Genomic DNA, 19,135 nt, shown 5'->3' with positions numbered 1-19,135 from the left:
ACTCTGTTTACAAACCTCAGAGAAAAAGCGGAAAAAAGAAAATGGCTCAATCATCTGTCCGTTGTGTTGCGTTCATGTTCGTGATGGGAACATGAAACAACTCAACAATGCTTATGTTTCCAGGCTGCCCCTATCTCAGAAAGTCTGGTCTTGTAAAAGCAGTATTTCAAGAATGTCCCGAGAAGGAATCATTTCAAATTTGGCGCCAAAGTTCACTTGGATTCAGCAAATGAACAGATTTTTGGTAGATAAAGGTCAAGGATGAACTGGTTACATCAAAAGTTTGTCACCGATTGTGAGTGATTGAGGTCCCAGTGGCTTCACAAACATGTTTTTGTTCATGTTGAATGTGTGAAACTCTCTTTTCTGCCTCCACAGATCATCAGTCACCCAGTCATTCTGATAATAAATTGTGTGGTTTTTTGGATTGTGTTTAATGTTGCAGGTTTTCCGGTAGCCTGTATGAGACATGGACGGAGACGGTGGGCGAGAGCTCTCAGTACAACCTCAGCCTGCCGTTAATCAGCAGAGACGCGGCCACTCGGCTGATCTCGGTCAACTTCAGCCCGCAGGTTTTTACATTAAGCCACAGTGACGGACCGGATCTGGGTGCAGGCTGCTCCGTGTGCCACTGCTTATAAAGCTTTTTTTTACCCTGAGAAACCACAAACACACGGCCTGAGTGATGCATTAGTTTAGTTGTGCTGTACATCAAACTGATCTCTTTCATTAAATATCTTCCACTGAGTGTCACACGGCGGCCCACAGCCCCATAAATCCTTGGAATAAAGTTGTGTTTTCCCTACACATTCATCTTTTTAATAAGTCGAGTCAGTATTTCAATTTTTCTTTTAAAAGCAGTGACGTTGGGCCATGCTGCCCTGAAGGCTTCCCGACTGTCCTCCCCATTAATCTGAGTTTTAGTGGAAAGTTTTCTACGTCCACCAACAACAGAAACTCTACAAGTGAATCTTGATATCCTTTAAACCTTTTTTTGGCCTAAATGGAAGGATATGGAACAGTGGCAGCCTGCACCAGAGTAATAAGCGTCTCAGTATAACTCTTAGTCCGTCTGTCTTCCTCTTCCTTTAGCTGAGGTCAGTGCTGAGGGAAGTGAAGTACCTGTTGGACAACCAGACGGAGGCCGTCCCTGAACCCGCGATGCAGATCTACACCATGAGGGAGCAGATGTTGCAGTATGTGGCCAACCTGGAGCTCACAGTGGGACGATACAACAAGGTTTGTTAATCTAGTAGTGCCACCATTAAAGGTAGGGTCGGACTTTGGTCGTAACACATCGTACTGTGTAGCATCGTTTTTGACTGCTATTGCTAACAGTAGTTGTGGTTCCAGTACAGTTTTTCGCAAAATAAAAGCGATATTTTTTTTAAAAACGACTTGCAGGTGTTTACATTGAAGGTTGTTTTACATACGAGTCGCAATCCAAGTCTCGCGGGACAAGATTTTAAAGAGATTTAAAATTGGATGATATGAGACTAGAATTACTACACTTTGAGAACGATGGCCCGAAAGCATTTTGCGGTTTCACCTCATGAATGTTTTGGCGATATTTGAGAGGTTTTTTCGAAATGTAGGTGTTTCCGTGACCTGTTTATATCACAATATTTAAGTTTTGTGCGCACCTTTAAGGGTATTGGAAACACAACTAGTGGCTAGTCCACTAGTTCTAGTAACTCGCATGTGATATCACTCCCAGTTCTGACTTACAATTACTTACAATTACAATTGTTTTTAATGTTTTTCCTGTTGATAATGTGTTGTAATTGTGTCGTCATTTGTCTAGTGTTGTGATGTTGGAGTGACCTTTATTAATGACTCTAAAATCTAATAAGTTCATGTTGGAGTCTGAGTGAACTGTGTCTGATTCACAGAAAATGCCTTGAGTGAGTTTCATTATTATATGCTCGAACTGCCACTTACTCTTGATGCCGGAGGAGAACCAACATATTATGCGTCCACTCAGTGACCCAAACGGAAAGAATTAGCTCACCAAAATGTGCTGCAATTGGATCGTAATGGGAACAAGGCAAAAACAGGCCAAAATGGCAATTTCAGGAATGTAGCACGAAAACAATAAGAGAACAATCACTGATGTAATTAACTCACCTCCAGCGAATGTATCACAGCTGCTTCAATTTTAAAAAATACAACACTTCACGGCTCCCGCTGGCTAAAGAACACTGAGTCCAATTACGTCTTAGCAACATGGTCGGACCCAGAAACAGGGACTATAATGAGGACAACACTCAGCCTCGATGCTCTGGGCTTTCGCGTGTCCTCTCACCTGCACTTCCATTAAAATAGAGGTGAAAAATTCACATGTCAATGTCTGTTGTTTTTCTTATTGTCTCTGACTGCAGGTGATGCAGACTGTGCTGGACGTGGAGCGTCCTCTGGTGCAGGGACGCCTCGGGGACATCGATGCTCGGCTCAGGAAAGCAGAGGAGACTCTGAACTGGAACAGCCAAGGTGTGGAGACACTCACTCATACTCGCACGTCCCTGAGAAACGATGCGTTTAATTGTCGTGTTGGTTTAACCCACGACGACGATGATGATGATGATGCAGTTGCTTTAATGTGTATTTGTCCACACATTGAGTTATAATTCTGCAAAGGTGGATTTTAAATGATAGTGCTCGCAGCTTTGAGAAGGAACATCTTTTTGTGATGTGTAATGTGTCAAGCAAATACATTTAAAATGTGATTTTATTTTAACACAAACACCTTTGTTTTGGGCTACACAGTGGTGTAGTGGTTAGCACTCTCGCCTTGCAGCGAGAAGACCCGGGTTCGAGCCCCGGTTGGATCAAGGGCCTTTCTGCATGGAGTTTGCATGTTCTCCCCGTGTGTGCGTGGGTTCTCTCCGGGTTCTCCGGCTTCCTCCCACAGTCCAAAAACATGCAATGTGGGGATTAGGTTAATTGGACACCCTAAATTGACCATAGGAGTGAGTGTGAGAGTGAATGGTTGTTTGTCTCTATCTGTGTGTGTGTGTGTGTGTGTGTGGCCCTGTGATGGACTGGTGAACTGTCCAGTTGACTGACTGACTGACACCTTTGATTTGATTTTGGCAGCTGCGTTTTACTTGTGGAAAATGGAAAATATTTATTTATTTTGTTTAAAAAAAATTCCTTTTTTTATGTTTCTTATTATCTTTATTTATCTTATTATCTTTATTTAAATGTTTCTATTCTAGGATCACCAGACTTCATTTTTACATTTACATTTCTTCTAAAAATAGATGAGGAAAAATATTAATAAGAAGAATTGCTAAAGAATGGCTAATATCTTACAATGTAAGGCCAGCCTATTCAGGCTTACTCTTGCACTCTTGTATTGTTTGACTATATAGTCACGCGAGCTGTTTGCTCCTGCATGTCATGACGTTAATATTAATCTTCTCATTTCATCCATTTTTACCTTATTGTCCATGGCTAACACAATACTTACAGGCCAGGCATAGCTAACTAGTGCTAATTTATAAGCTAAGTCAGAGCTTACATTGGTAGCAAGTTGATCTATGTATCGTTGAACTTTATACAGAGTTAGACTAGTTTGTTTACCTCTGCTTATGCTAAGATAGGGTAACCATTTCATTAAAAACAGATATGACAATGATATTTTTTTCTCATTGTTGGGAATTAAATTTAAATTCTCTTTGTTGTCATCTAGAATGATAACAGTTACATTTATCTCAGAGAGATCAGGTTAAAAAAGTGTGTAGCTCTCTATTATATTTCAGAAAAGCCTTAAAAAGCTCAATAATTTTAGAATAATTTAAATTCAGTGTTTTTTTTTTTTTTGGTAATTCTGTTGCTGATATTCTGGGTTATTGGATTAATTGGCCAACATAAGCCTTGAGCTTCAGCCTATTCCTTTTTTTCAGTCAGTGATTTTGAGAAATGAATGCTATTTTTTTTTAAATAAAATGTATTAATTCCATCAGCTGTAGAATTTCTCTGAAAAATACTTCTTATTTATACTTTACTTATACAGTCGACTACAGGTTGACAAACAACTTTACGAGTTGTTTAAGCATATGTGTGTATATATATATATATATATATAATTGATTGATTATTCTTCCTCCCTGATGTTTCCCCTCATGTCCTCTCTAGGGTAGAGCTGCTCGCTGAGGAAATGTAACATGAACAGAGAGGCTTTGCATTAAAAATAAGAAAAAAAACATGTAATATAAGAAGAGTACGTAGAGTGTATTCAATCATTGATAAGGTCTGACGCAGCTCTCTGGCTGTCATGTTGTCCGTGTCTTTCGACCTCAGGGTTCCCTGATGATCGGGGGAAGCAGAAATGAGAAGAAGCGTGTACGGTAAAAGCCGATGTTGTCGACCGTCCGTGGGGAAAACATGCAGTCCCTCTGAACAGAGCATACATATATCTGCTCACTTTCATCTTCATGTTACATGGAGTGTGTGAATCTCTGTGTGTTTTGTGCATATGTGGCTTGTGTGGGTTTATTTTTTGGTGCAAGTTATATATTTTATTTCTTTGGCCTTACAATGGATTATGCATCTAAAAATGTGTAAGAAAACATTCTTTGTTCAATTCTTTGGACTGCAACATGTGCTTGTGTCCATGTGTCAACCAAAGAAAAGGAAGGTAATTAGTAATTATTAAGCATGTATAAACACCTTATTCAACATAACCTTATTCTACCTCTACTACGACAAGAATTAAGATTTTTCCTAAATAAGGTGTTAATACATGCTTAATATTTACTAAAAAAAGGGCTAGTATGCTACTTGTATGCATGCTAGTAACCACCTAGTTAATGATGAATATATGTTCCCTAATATATAGTGTTACCAAATGTTTTTTTCTGTGATTTAATTTTTAGCATAAAAGGGCTAAAAGCAGTAGCAATAAAAAGTCTAAATCAATATTTGCATCCGGCACCCCATACACAGCTCACACCTGATGCTGAGCTGAGTCTGTATTTTCTATTTTGTGAGTCTGTTTATGTGCTGCCCATATAAATCTGCTACAACAGTTTCCCACTGACGTCCTCTCTTTATGGCAGGGGTGGGGAAGCTTTTTCTATCAAGGGCCTTTTAAAATTTTACAACATCCTTCCGTGGTCCACAATAAATTAAAACCCCATTATTATATTTTATTTTGTGCTTGTTTATTTCTGAGTCCATGTTGTTGGATGTGTAGTGTTGCAAGAAATGTCTCACATTGTCCAAGTTCAGTTACTCGCCCTCATTTTTTTTTGTTCCCATTATTTTATTTACATAACATTTGTTTCTTAATATCTGGTGAAGGCAGAATTTCTTCCTCTCGGTGACACCCCGCCCTCACCCGTCCTTTCTCTACTGCAGATATTTGGCAGTATATCCAGGAGATTCGGGACTCCGTGTGTGACCTGGAGAGTCAACTCCAGAGGACCAAGGACAATGTGGAGGAGATCCAGAGCTGCTTAATGTCCTGGGTGAACCCCATGTATGACAGGAAGGAGGACAAGAAAGACGCTCTGCTCAGTCTGGAGGACAGGGCCGAGCGGGTGAACAGGTTTAACAGTCTGATTTGCTCCTCGGGGGAAAAGATCCACTTCTTGCTGAAGGTATTTTTAAAAGACGTTTCTCATGTGAAAATGTTTTTCACATTCATTTTTTAATGTAGCAGAAGTAGTTTTCCCGTCTCAGTGTCACTCCTTGTCTTGTCTTAGAGCAATCTGCAGGTTTTCGGAGCCAAGTCGTCCTCTGAGGAGTGGAAGGCCTACGTGGAGTATGTCGATGACATGGTCCTGGACGGATTCTTCAACAGCATCGAGTGCTCGCTCAGGTTCATCCTGGAAAACACAGGTAGGACTAATAAAAAAGTAGTTCTACTGAACTTCAGTAACTGGACTTGGACACTCATTCAAGAGTTGTCTATAGTTGAGGTGTAACATCTTCAACAACACTGTCATCATGAGTCCTGAAGAGAACGTCTTCAACATAACAAAACCAGTTGTCTTTATCTTCACTCTTGCAGATACTGTGGGCTGCATAGTACTACTTCACAGAGCCACTTCAGTAGAAGTATGTCTGTGAAGGTTCTTCAGTCATCTAGATCATAGTCATCTTCAGGAGTTAGCTGTAGCAAACTGGACTTTTCACCTCTCATGGGCAAAGCATTCCTTAGAAGCTGCCCTTCCTTTTTAACCTGTGTCAGCACTTTCGGTCCTTGAATTCAAGGGAATTTGGTCTCAGAAAGTGCTTGAAAGGCCCTTGAATCTGATGTGAACCAAGATGTGGGAATCCTGAGAGCCATGTCAGTAGTGTAAGTATGTGTGTGAAGGTTCTCAGTCATCTAAAGTCATAGTTGTCTTCAGAAGTTTTGCTGTAGGCAACTGGACTTGCTTGAGCTGAGTTTGAAGATGTTTTACCTCTCATTCTTTGATTCTGAAGAGGCTTCCTTGTTGAAAGTATTATCTGTATTTATACTCTTCAAGATAACTGACCTGGAAACAGGCTAATTGGGAGAAATTGGGTGCACCTGGAATACTGAAAACCAAGTCCTTCAGCCCTAATTTTAAATCAAACTTATTCACACATAGTTAAGGGAACTTTCAATTTCTTCCAGTAAACCCTCCTAAATGTTAATAATTGGTTTCGTACCATGTTCTTGGACAAAAAAAACAGTATTTGTAGCGCTGCAGCTAAGTTGGTCTTGTTCCTGCTCAAAGGCAGACATTTGCTGCCAACCGTTAATATAATTGTAGATCATTAAGTAATGGTGACCACAGTGACTCCACCATAAAGTGAAAACATGGACTTCCAGCCAGTGCTGACTTGGACAGCTTCTTAGCAAACACGTCCTTGGGGCTTTGGATGTCACCTGGGTGTCCGGTCCTGCGTTGGCAGTGGATGTCAAACGCTTGTGAACGTTTTTGCTGGCACCGGTTCTGTCAACCAGTTTTTATGAACTGGGACGTGATTCAAGATGCCGTGAACCATTGCCAGGTTGTTGCTGTATCCAATTTCTCTTCTCCCTGTACATGTTCACCTCTACTTCATCATTCTCTCCGTCCGTCTCCTTGCATGGGTTCAAAAAAGTCTTTAATGTTTGGGCAGACAAGGAACTGACCCTGAAATATTTTGACTCTCTAAACTCAGTGAGGGTAAATGTGTCTGTCTGTCTTCTCCTTTTTTCTTTGTTATTGACTTTTTTTTTAATGAAATCAAAGAGACATTTCACGAGATAAATTTCAAGCTGTACATTTTTTTTCTAATTAAGAATTGATTAAATGACAGCTCTCCGGGCACTGACTAAACCCCTAAAAACAAATTGTTTGTCCTCAATATTAAGAAGAATTACAGGTTTATTCCATGGAAAGATGGAAGAGAATTTAGAATCCATTGAAGTAATTTCCCCCCAAGGATTAATTAGGTATTTCTGATTCTGAAAAAAGAATGAGCACATTGACCATGCCTCTAGCCCCACCCACTTCAATCCTGAGATTGTCTTCTTTTCACCAGAGTCACATCAAGCTAATGTTTAGACCATCTGGTCTATGGGGGATTGCCCTTTCACCTTATCACTGTTGCCAGACCCACAGAGCCTTAGCTGAAGTCAGTACAGAATATACATAACATGTAAATATGTCTTTAAAGTCCTATCAGGAGTCATTCTTGTCCAGTCAAATTAGTCCAACCAGTTGTCTAGAACCTAATGGGTCCCTACAAAATATCTGGACAGGTTGGGTTGTGGTTGGATCCTTTGTTGCTCAGATATTTAAGTATCCATTAGGATCAGTATTTGGACAAGCCTTACGAACGGGACAGCCGAATCACGATGCTGGCACTTTTGAACAATCTGAAAAGTGGATTGCAGGGGGAAACAAGAAGGAACCAATCCCAGCTGATTTAGGAGGAAAGATGGGGCACATCCTGGACAGGTTGCCAGTCCATCGCAGAGCCAACCCTTCAGAGTGTACAATTAAACTAATCCCCGATTTGCATATTTTTGGACTGCGGGAGGAACCCAGAGTACCTGGAGAAAACCTCTCAGACAATGCAAACAGATGGCCCTTGGTCGAACCGTTATCCTAACTGGTGACCTTCTTGCTGTGAGGCAACAATGCAAGCCACTGCTCCACCCAGGAAAAGGGGGGCATGGGAAATGCTGTGCAACAAAGCCTGGTTGTTTGATTCAGCTCATTGTCAGATTTACTTACTCTGTTCTGTTTGCAATTTCTTTCTTCTTTGGATACAGATGATAAAGCTGGTGTGGCCCCTCTTTTTGAGGCTCAGCTGGGTCTGATGGTTCCCGACATGGTGTTCACTCCCTCCATGGATTTTGGGGCTGGAGACGGTTTCTTCGAGCTGGTGGAAACAGTCATCGATGATGTGTTCAGAATCTCCTTGCTGGTGCCACGTCTGGCCCAGCACAACCCACTTCCTCACTACCAGGTACTGTTGCTGCTCCGATATCTTCACCTAACATCACTTCCATCACCCTGTGTTCCAATCCATGTCAACCCTTTGTCCTCAGGCTGACATGGAGGACATGGCCGATCTGGCCAACATGCGTGGTCTCCTCATGGAACGTGTCCAGGGCGTCATGGCAACATGCTGCGAGTTCCGGAACTCTCTGGAGCGCTACAGCTACCTGTACGTGGACGACAGGAAAGAGTTCATGCATCAGTTCCTCCTTTATGGCCATGTTCTCACCAGCCAGGAGATGGAGGCTTACGCAGACGGTGGAGTTCCAGAGACTCCGCCAACACTGGACAACTTTAAGGAGCAGATAGACACGTGGGTATTGGTCACTTTTGGATGAGTGTTCTCTCTTAAATTTTGAATTTTTCTCTGACTGAAAACCATTTGTTGTTGTCCTGTAGGTACGAGAAGCTCTACAACGAGGTCCAGGGTCTAAAGCCCGTGCACGTGTTCCACAGTTGGATGAGGGTTGACGGCCGTGGCGTGAAGGTCGCGTTGCTCAGTGTCATCAAAAAGTGGAGCTTCATGTTCAAACAGCACCTTATTAACCACGTAACCAACAGGTGGAGTAATATTTATTTCAGAATTATGTTTTTTTTGACAGAATGGACATTTAGGCAAAAACAAGTTAGAGCCCAAGACGAACAAAAAAGATCGATTGGGACTATGGCCTCAACTCTACAGGAAGTCGGCCATTTTGCACTCCTTGACTTGCATAGGCAATGCTTACATTCACCACAAGAGGGACACTCTTTCAAAAGTGCCTCTAATAATCAGCGTTGTTTATCCCCAGTCTGTCCGATCTGGAAAAGTTCATCAGTGTGACGGACGCTGGCCTGTGCCAGCGAGTGGAGGAGGGCGACTACGGTGGCCTGGTGGGGGTCATGGGTCACCTGATGGCCGTAAAGGAACGACACATTGGCACAGACGCCATGTTTGAGCCCCTGCAGCAAACCATCGGTCTGCTGAAGGTGTACGAGCAGGAGCTGCCTGACGTGGTCCACAAACAGTTAGAGGTAACGACAGCCACTTCAATTCATTTTTCTACCAGCATGTTTTTTTTATTTTTATTTGTTTTTTTTATTTACTCTGTTTTTTCACCTGAGACAAAATCAATTTCTCCTTCATTTTCTCTCCGTCTTCCATCTGTGTTCCACCCTCTTCCTCCTGGTGATTCATCATCTGCCGCTCCTACTTCCCTTGTTTCTCTTCCTCCTCCTCCTCCTCCTCCTCCTCCTCCTCATCGCATTCTTTCTAATCTTCCCGACCATCTGTAGGAATTGCCAGAAAAGTGGAACAATGTGAAAAAACTGGCGGTGCTAGTCAAGCAGCAGGTGGCGCCACTGCAGGCCATCGAGGTGACGGGCCTGCGTCGCAAATGTGCTTCCTTCGACGTGGAGCAGCACACCTTCAGGGAGCACTTCCGCAGCAATGGGCCCTTCAGGTAGAAAATGAATCTGATGAATCTGACAATTATTAACTGGTCCATAAATCTGTGTTTCCCAAACCTGGAAATTATGATGTTCTCACCAACTCTTCTTCTTCTGGCTTTATTTGCTAGTAACGATTAACAAAGATAGTTGGAGGAAATGTAGTGGAGTGAAAGTAAAAGTTTTAAAAGATACAGATAATAAGTGGTACTAATTAAATCAAATGTCCCAGTGTCAGTGAAGGCACCACACTTATTCAATCTCAGTGAATAAAGCTCAGCGAGAACCATTTGAAAAGATAAAAATGTCACCTTGCTTCACCTTCTCTCTTAATAAGAGCGCGGTGTTATCTGGACACCCCTCCCCCCACACACTCGACAAGGCTAATTGAATCGTGACATAACGATAATTAATTCGTAAGTGGAGACACAGAGAGAGATGCTTCGTTAGAATGTCCTAATTGTCAGATTGGTTACGTGTGTAATTGGTCTCTTAATAACCTGGTGATTATTCTCACATTAATGTCACGTAAGTCATTGTTAATTGTCACAGTGTGCATTCCGAGGTCTGGTGACGCCGCAACCGTCCAACTCTGGCCTTTTTTTATACTAGGTGTGTTAATCTGTGTGTGTGTGTGTGTGTGTGTGTGTGTGCTGATGCATCCATCCAGGTTTGACAGCAGCAACCCCTACCAGATGTTGGACGCGTTCCACTGGCAGATCCAGGAGCGGGAGGCGGTGATGGCCTCCCTGGTGGGTTCTGCCAGTCTGTTTGAGGTCACGGTCTCCGAGTTCAAACAGCTCCGACAATGCAGGTAGAAGGAAATGTCGCCAAATCTGGAGCTACTGAGTCGTTCTAGCAGAGGGATATAATTCACTTTAATTCACTGTCTGCTCTCCCCCCTTTTTTTTGCTCACACGAGGCGAGAGGTGGGCCTCCTGAAGGAGCTGTGGGACATGAACGTCATAGTGGAGTCGAGCATGGCCGCGTGGAAGAAGACTCCCTGGAGACAGATCCAGGTGGAGGACATGGAGCTGGAGTGCAAACGCTTCTCTAAGGATATTAGAGGCCTGGATAAAGAAGTGAGGGGAGGCGACCAACTGGTTCTAACAGGCTCAAACAGTTAAACAAGGTCCTGTGTGTCACATTTAGGGCGGCTTTAACAGCAGAAATGGAACATGCAAAGCATCAGTGTTTGTTTATAGGTGTTAAATGGCTTTACATTTAAAACTTGTTTGGTTTTCATAGCCGTCTTTATGTGAAAAGAAAAGATGTCTTAGAGAGCCATGTAGCTCTGTGTTGCTCTGAAGCTCCAGAAATCTGACATCAAGGAAACACCTTTGTAGTGAAATGTGACCTGCTTGGCATTCCGTAGCGTGGTCCCAGTAAATCCAGGGGGTTTTCCACCTCTGAATGAGGTCACATGACTGATGCTACAAACACATTCAGCTCCAGTTATTGCTTTAGTGCAAGTTTGAATTTTGCGGACGTTTTTGCTCCAAATGAGGTCAGAAGAGTTGTCCTTGTTACATCTACATCCTTAAGATGCGTGTGGAGACACCGGTGATTTCAGGGAAGCGGGAAGGGGTTCGAGTTCAGTCATTGGTCGCCCAAATTAGTAGTTGCCATAGTTGGCAGCAGCTTCAGATAGGCGGGAGGAGCTAATGTGTAGTCGTGCTACAATGGTTACAACCACAAATCTGTTTTTCTCCTCGGGCACGTCTGTACGGCGTCACATTGGGGGCGTAGTTAAATCCTCAATTCCACCTTTGCTTTCGAAGGTCGAGATTGTGATTCTGATTTTACCACCAGAGGAAGCTTGCGTACCACTGGTGGTACACACACCACAGTTTGAGAACCAAGCGCTCAAGGCAAATGAAGGGTCAGTGGCGAACACACAGTTAATTGGAAGTGTTTCGCTTCATTTTAAAAACCCTCTTGGTTTGGTTTGTCTTTCCTTCAGCTAATAGTCAGCCTGGAGCCATGCTTCTGTGTAACTGCATGAAAAGCTTAATTAATTTCCCTTTTTAAAAAAAGAATAATTAAAGATAAATTACAACTTCACAGTAAAAAAAAAAATAAAAACCCTGTTGCAGGTGAGAGCGTGGGACGCCTACGCAGGTTTGGACAGCAGAGTAAAGAACCTCCTGGTCTCACTGCGGGCCGTGGCAGAACTCCAGAACCCGGCCATACGAGAGCGACACTGGTACCAGCTCATGACTGCCACGGGAGTCCGCTGCACCATGGACCAGGTTTTTAAACATTTCTTCCTGAAGGAGTATTTGTTGTAGCTGTGTTCATAGCTTTAGGTGAATGGTCTGAACTAAGCTCTTTTCATTTTAATACATTCAGGGAACCTTATTAATCCAGCTTTGTTAATCTACCAGAATGAATGCTATTTTAACATCTAATATTTAAATATATAATATATTCGTAGATGTTACGAGGGTGTACAATGTTTGAATGTAAAGAAAAAATGCATTTATTTCAGGTTTCTTAGGCTTTTATGATAGGTTTAAAGGGAACCCACTGACAAAAAATTAGGAGAAACCCACCAAAGACAGAATTGAGGTCACATCATTTACAAATTTAAGGTTACTATTGGATGCAGCTGTGCATCAACAACTCCTGTGTGCTGTGACGTAAAATCGAGATATATATGTATATATATAAATATATATATATATATATATACATATAATATAATTGTGGGTGGTTGTGTGAGCAGGAGACGACGCTGGCCGACCTGCTGCAGCTCAACCTGCACTGCTTTGAAGACGAGGTGAGGGGGATCGTGGATAAAGCTGTGAAAGAGATGGCGATGGAGAAAGTTCTGTCTGAGCTCAACTCCACGTGGTCAGGTACAGAACCAGCAGGGAATTTTATCCAACCATATGTTTCACAATGTACTGTGAAAACAACGTACACCCCATCTGTCCACCCGTCCAGGTATGCAGTTCCAGTACGAGCCCCACCACCGCACCCAGGTGCCTCTGCTGCGCACCGACGAGGAGCTGGTGGAGACGCTGGAGGACAACCAGGTGCAGCTGCAGAACCTCATGTCATCCAAGTACATCGCGTACTTCCTGGACGAGGTGTCGTCGTGGCAGGGCAAGCTGTCCATGGCCGACTCCGTCATCTCCATCTGGTTCGAGGTGCAGCGGACGTGGATGCACCTGGAGAGCATCTTCATTGGCTCCGAGGACATTCGCTCGCAGCTGCCCGAGGTTAAACACAGCACAGTTAATTACGGCTCTGGGTTTCAGGTGCACAGGCTCATGTGTATGCAGGCCGTCACCTGCACCCTCACCGTACGAGCATGTCTGTTAATTGAGAACACATTAATTGGCGTGTAGTTTCAGTTTAGTAGCTGGGATCACGGGCACTTTTTTAATTGCTCCCAGGACGTTCAGCTCTGTGCTTAACCCAGATGTTTGCTGTTAAACCTCTGCCGTTATTATCTCTTGTGGGAACCTGAATCCTCTCGTGAAATCCTCCTCTGCAGGACTCCAGGCGCTTCGAGGGGATTGATGCGGATTTCAAAGAGCTGGCAAACGCCGTGCATCAGACGCCCAACGTAGTGGAGGCCACCAATAAACCGGGGCTGTTTGCTAAACTGGAGGACATGCAGGGCAGGTGAGATGACTGTCCGTTTTTTACTTTATCTCTGTACAGAGAAAAAGGACATTTAGCTATCTTTACATGCAAGAAACGTCCATTTGTCTCTGCCTCTGTCTCCCACAACTGACCAAAGGGTTGCTCGACAGGCTTCAAATTTAGCAGATTACTTATTAAGGGCACCAGTGTGTGCAGCGCCGACTTTGGTGGTGTTTGGACAACAAATACAAGAAGATATCAGTAGAAATGCAACAGATATATCACAAACACAGCCGCTCCCCCCCAACCACAAAACAGACGGAGCGGTACTGCTCTAGTCTGGATTAAATAAAATAAATAAAGGAATAAAAGCAAGCTGCAGAAATGATTTGTTGACTAGGCTACTTAACTTTCTTGGTTTGTTTTGGTTTTACTTGCTAAATGTATTAACGTCCCGACATTCTGGCCACAATTTTCAGTTCTGACACAAGAGTGAGCCAATCACTAATGTATTGTTCATCTAGTGTCTTTAAAGATGAGTTTTGTTTTCAGTTTCACTGTTAATCTTTAAATCTCATTCTTCTGTGAGAAAGAAAAACAAGAAAGGCACTCTCGTGCTTTTAACTTTCCATCTTATCGATCAGATTCCATGTCAAAATATGCCCAAACAATATCATCTGAAGATGCCGTCTAACACGGATTATATGCAAATCCAGCGTGATGACGTAACATATTTGTTTATCAGCGTGTTTATCGACATCTTTTGCCACTTTCCGTTGAAAGTAGTCAGCACCGCGCAGCCCAGATCTTGTCTGACACTTTGATAAATGCAGGTCGCTGAGTGCGAGCGTTTCTCCGCAGGTTGTCTCTGTGTGAGAAGGCTCTGGCAGAATATCTGGACACCAAGCGCTTGGCCTTCCCCAGGTTCTACTTCATCTCCTCAGCTGATCTGCTCGACATTCTCTCTTACGGGACCAACCCACACCAGGTGACTCCACAAAAAAAGAAAGAGAAAAAGTGCCTTAATTGGATCATATTCGCTGTGTTCATGCAGCACTTTTCTTACTTTCTTTTGTAAAACTGCAGCATTTTTCTGCTCCTGCGGTTCACCCCGGTGGCCACACAGGGGCAATGTCGCTCACTATTTGGCCTCCCGCTCCCGCCTCCGTCCCCTGAGACACTGTCTCATGCATTTTCCAGCTTGTAGAAATAAATCATTGTTAAGCACAAGTTGCCAGGAAATCGCTTTAAGAGGAAGTCAGCAGGCATGCAGCAGAACATGGGTCCTGCCCTTAACAACTCCCAAAAACAGTAATGAAGTGTTATTTATTTGCACGGAGGCAAAGAAAATAGCAGTCAGACCTGCGAGCTGAGTGCAAATGATGTCTGTGTGTGTGTGTGTGTGTGTGTGTGTGTGTGTCTGTGTCCATTCAGGTCCAGAAGCATCTGTCTAAACTGTTTGACAACACGGCAAAGATGCAATTCAAAGCCGACGGAGAGGGGAACCCTTCCAAGACGGGACTGGGCATGTACAGCAAAGAGGACGAGTACGTCGCCTTCGATCAGCCGTGTGACTGCTCTGGACAGGTACAAACACAAACTGTAGTCCTCCTCCTCCTCCTGCTCCTCCTGCTGTGTCTTTGTCTTCATTATAGACGTCACAACGGTGGTGCCACAGATGAGGGGAAGAAATTCACTTACCTGCTATTTTCTGGTGTGTAATGGAAAGACACAGAGAGGCAAACACACATAATAATCATACGCCACAATAAAAGGAGACAAATGAAATTGAGTCTGTCAGTGCCCCTGGGGGGTTTTTGCACATCAAAGCCCATAAATCCATTAATTTTTCATTACATCCCATAGTATTAGCCCCGACTCCTCATCCACTCTAATGCTTATTAATGACCTCATTAGGGTCCATTGATAAGAGAGTCCACTGGTAGTGGTGACGTGTGACACACAATGCAATATTTTCCACATTTTTATTCATTGGTTTTTCCTGTGTGTGTGTGTGTGTGTGAGAAAGGTGGAGGTGTGGCTGAACCACGTGCTCGACGCCATGCGCTCCACGGTTCGCCACGAGATGACCGAGGCGGTGACGGCGTACGACGATAAACCTAGAGAGCAGTGGCTGTTCGACTATCCCGCTCAGGTAAAACGAGTGTCTATGATACTGCAAAACTATTTAAATCCTGCAAATGTTAAAAGTTTCTGACAGAAAACCCCCTGAACAGCACACCATCGGCTCCCCTGAAACCCTGAGACAATGAGGTGGAGCTAAGTTTGAAATATCGTCCATTTTGGTTGTTACACTTTACAGACTTGGGGGCTGTGTGTGCGTGGGTTTTCTCCAGGGTTCTCCAATTTCCTCCCAGAGTCCAAAATCATTCAATATCAAACTCATAATGACCTGGGGGCCAGTAAACTTCTAGTCTGGTCAGGAGGGGCTGATCAAAGTAAAAAAAGATGATGATTCACAAATTAAGATTATATCTTGATAATCCATCATGACATTGCACACTGTTTCAAAGTAAAAGTCTTTGTTTTGATGTGTATTAGTATGTGTGTGTGTGTGCGTATTTATGATGCAAAATTGATCTGTAAATAACAAAAAACAGACAGAAGTAAAACATGAAATTGTTTGTTGTGTTGCTTGTGGTTATAAGACATGTTTAGTCGGTGCCACCTGAAAAGTGGTCTCCCGCAAGTGTCATGGTGTAATTGGAGCTAGGGATGTAACGATTACCGGTATGACGATAAACCGCGGTAAAATTCCCGACGGTTAGTACTACCGTTTCAAATTTTAATTATCGTTAAAACCGTGATTGATTACCGCAACTGATTACCGAAAAACTCACAGTGATACTGCTCATTTCCTGGAGAAGCAGCAGCACCTGAACGGCACTCGCTCAGAAGCGGGCGCGCATGCGCAGTTTGCACTGTCTGTCCAGCGACAACACGGCTGAAGCCACCTGCGCTCCAGAGATAACCCCCCCCGTAAGATCAGAAGTCTGGGCATATTTTGTATTTTTAAACGATGTTGAGGGTAAAATAATTGAAGACAATCAATCCTTGTGCAGAAAATGCAAAAAAAAAAATCTCCGCGAAGCCACTTCCAATATGATGAGCCATCTCCGTGACCACCACACACAACTTTTCAGCGAGTAAGTCAACAAAAACGGGATTTCGGAATAGTGGGAAAGGTCATGGTTTGTCGCGACGTTTGACGAAAGCGAGTAGTGTGCAGACGACACGTACCGTGACCAAAATGTGTTTGTTTCTGTGTTTTTTTTATTTTATTTTATGCTGTGTACGACCGCTGCTACTTAATTATCCGACACAGAGTGAGGACCTGTGTGCGTGTGTGTGTGTGTGTCAGTCAGTCAGATGATAATTAATAATAATAATAATAATAATAATAATAATAATAATAATAGTAATAATAATAATAATCATATAATATAAAATATATTTTTTTTAAATAAAACTTGGTTAAAAGATTTCAGTGTGTGTGTTCAGTACTTTTGGAACATTTTGAACACATCTAACAATACCGTGATAATATTGATAACCGTGATAATTTTGGTCACAATAACCGTGATATGAAATTTTCATATCGTTACATCTCTAATTGGAGCACTGTTATACAAGGTTTGATATATGCTATATCTACATGTCTGTGTTAAAATGAAGCCATCCTACATAAAAGTTGGGGAAACAAAAATAATATTCCTTTGGTACAAAAGCAGACTCGAGGCAAAAACCCAGGCCAAACAAAAGTACACTGTATAAAGCATTTTCATGGCTCCTCTCCTGAAGCTTATCTCTGTGAAAGCATGGTGATAAAAATAAGGTGACGTCAACATTTTAATTTCCTCTCATGGGGGGATCTTGACAGCTGGACAGTGAGAAAAATAAATCAAAGCAGGGCCAAAGATAGGAAGTGGACGGAAAATACACCCTGGGCACGTTAACCACCAGAAACAGCAACTGTTGGCTCAGTTCTTTGCATCAAAATAAACACCTAAAAGCCCATCACCTCTGTTTGGCTTCAGGTGGCACTGACCTGCACGCAGATCTGGTGGACGTTTGACGTGGGCATGGCCTTCGCTCACCTGGAGGAGGGCTACGACAACGCCATGAAGGACTACTACAAGAAGCAGGTGACCCAGCTCAACACCCTCATCTCCATGCTGGTGGGCCAGCTCACGCCGGGTGACAGGCAGAAGGTCATGACCATCTGCACCATCGACGTTCACGCCAGAGACGTGGTGGCCAAGATGATTGAGCAGAAGGTGAGGAGGAGGTGGAGGCAGGAGACGCGAGAACATGCCGTATATTTAGGCTCATGTCTGCCATTTGGAACTGAGTTAAGAAAGGGTTGGTGGTTTAAAACGCTTCTATAACATGGGAAACCCCGTCATCACTCGTCTCTGTTGGATTTTACACCAACAGACTTGTTGTCAGACATGTTGTCATCAAAAAAACAACAACAAAAAATAAATACACTAGTGCACTAAGCTGTGGTATGTACAATAATCTGCAAATAAGCCTTGTGAATGTTAACGTAATGACATTAAAGTTACTTTTTTTGGATTCTTTTACTCTGGGAGACTGTTCAACACTCCATTTCAAGAGCAAAAATCTTAAATCTTTCTCATTTGAATGGCTAGCTAGCTCTTTCCCTAACCCAGTACTTCAACGAAGGTTGGAACAGCCTTCACAAATGGCTCCCTTCAGTGGCTCTATTGCACAAAAACCAGTTTAGCTTTGAGATTCTACTAATGTCCTGATGTAATGTCTCAGAAATGGAGGACAGCTGTTTATTCGGATTTAGAGAAACAAGTTTTCAGATTTTTCAGCTTCTTAAATGTGAATATTGTCTGCTTGTGTTGCTTAATTTGACAAAGAAATCATTAAAACCGAAATAAATGTTGGTTTGTGGACAAAACAAGACGTCACTCCGAGGTTTGAGAAACACCAATCGACATTTTTGAGACATTTCATGCACCAAACACATACTGTACATACTCTTATTCTGTACACACAGTGACTGTTGCTGAATATTTTTAAGGGATCTCACTCGTCAGTAATGACTCAAGATATTTCAGCAATGTATCTCATTACCCTAATTAGTGTGAAGAGTGTGGAAAAAGCAGAGATTATTTATTATTTTATATTTATTCACTTCAACTCGTTTTTTTTTTTTTTTTCATAAAGGTGGACAACTCTCAGGCCTTCGTGTGGCTGTCTCAGCTGCGACACCGCTGGGGCGAGAAGGAGAAGCACTGTTTCGCCAACATTTGCGATGCACAGTTCATCTACTCCTACGAATACCTGGGCAACACGCCGCGATTAGTCATCACTCCTCTGACGGACAGGTACTACATTTACACAATGACCTCACCCATTGTATTGGTTCCAGGTCTTCTTTAATACAGCCTGGTAGCCATTTTGTAGACCATGGTCCCCATTTTGAGGCAAATACTTTCAATTTAATGAAAAAGAGATGGATTGAGTTGATATTGCAGTCTTTTTGACGTGTGTTTTTATGATATTCTGGCACATAATCAGTGCTGACTGAACTGTGTGTGCCCAGCATAAGATAGGGAAGGGCTATCTGCCAGCAGGGACAC

The 19,135-nt window shown here is 42.8% G+C and overlaps 1 protein-coding gene across 1 annotated transcript in view; it reads left to right on the top strand.

The window, feature by feature from the left end:
• dnah9 (dynein, axonemal, heavy chain 9) overlaps positions 1–19,135 on the top strand; it is a 134,494-nt gene that overhangs the window by 12,809 nt on the left and 102,550 nt on the right. The window contains exons 14-34 of the mRNA XM_058621034.1: positions 446–572; positions 1,093–1,239; positions 2,382–2,490; positions 5,365–5,606; positions 5,712–5,847; positions 8,243–8,439; positions 8,522–8,784; positions 8,871–9,032; positions 9,263–9,485; positions 9,747–9,913; positions 10,570–10,713; positions 10,822–10,981; positions 11,996–12,151; positions 12,628–12,760; positions 12,849–13,126; positions 13,405–13,535; positions 14,358–14,484; positions 14,931–15,083; positions 15,526–15,651; positions 17,555–17,794; positions 18,720–18,880. Coding sequence (XP_058477017.1) covers positions 446–572; positions 1,093–1,239; positions 2,382–2,490; positions 5,365–5,606; positions 5,712–5,847; positions 8,243–8,439; positions 8,522–8,784; positions 8,871–9,032; positions 9,263–9,485; positions 9,747–9,913; positions 10,570–10,713; positions 10,822–10,981; positions 11,996–12,151; positions 12,628–12,760; positions 12,849–13,126; positions 13,405–13,535; positions 14,358–14,484; positions 14,931–15,083; positions 15,526–15,651; positions 17,555–17,794; positions 18,720–18,880 — 3,582 coding nt within the window. The remainder of the gene's footprint in view (positions 1–445; positions 573–1,092; positions 1,240–2,381; positions 2,491–5,364; positions 5,607–5,711; positions 5,848–8,242; positions 8,440–8,521; positions 8,785–8,870; positions 9,033–9,262; positions 9,486–9,746; positions 9,914–10,569; positions 10,714–10,821; positions 10,982–11,995; positions 12,152–12,627; positions 12,761–12,848; positions 13,127–13,404; positions 13,536–14,357; positions 14,485–14,930; positions 15,084–15,525; positions 15,652–17,554; positions 17,795–18,719; positions 18,881–19,135) is intronic.

This window comes from Solea solea, chromosome 21 (genome assembly GCF_958295425.1).
Source record: "Solea solea chromosome 21, fSolSol10.1, whole genome shotgun sequence".
Classification (NCBI taxonomy): Eukaryota; Metazoa; Chordata; class Actinopteri; order Pleuronectiformes; family Soleidae; genus Solea; species Solea solea.
Note: the sequence above shows the minus strand (reverse complement) of the source record. Positions and strands in the feature narration are given on the sequence as shown.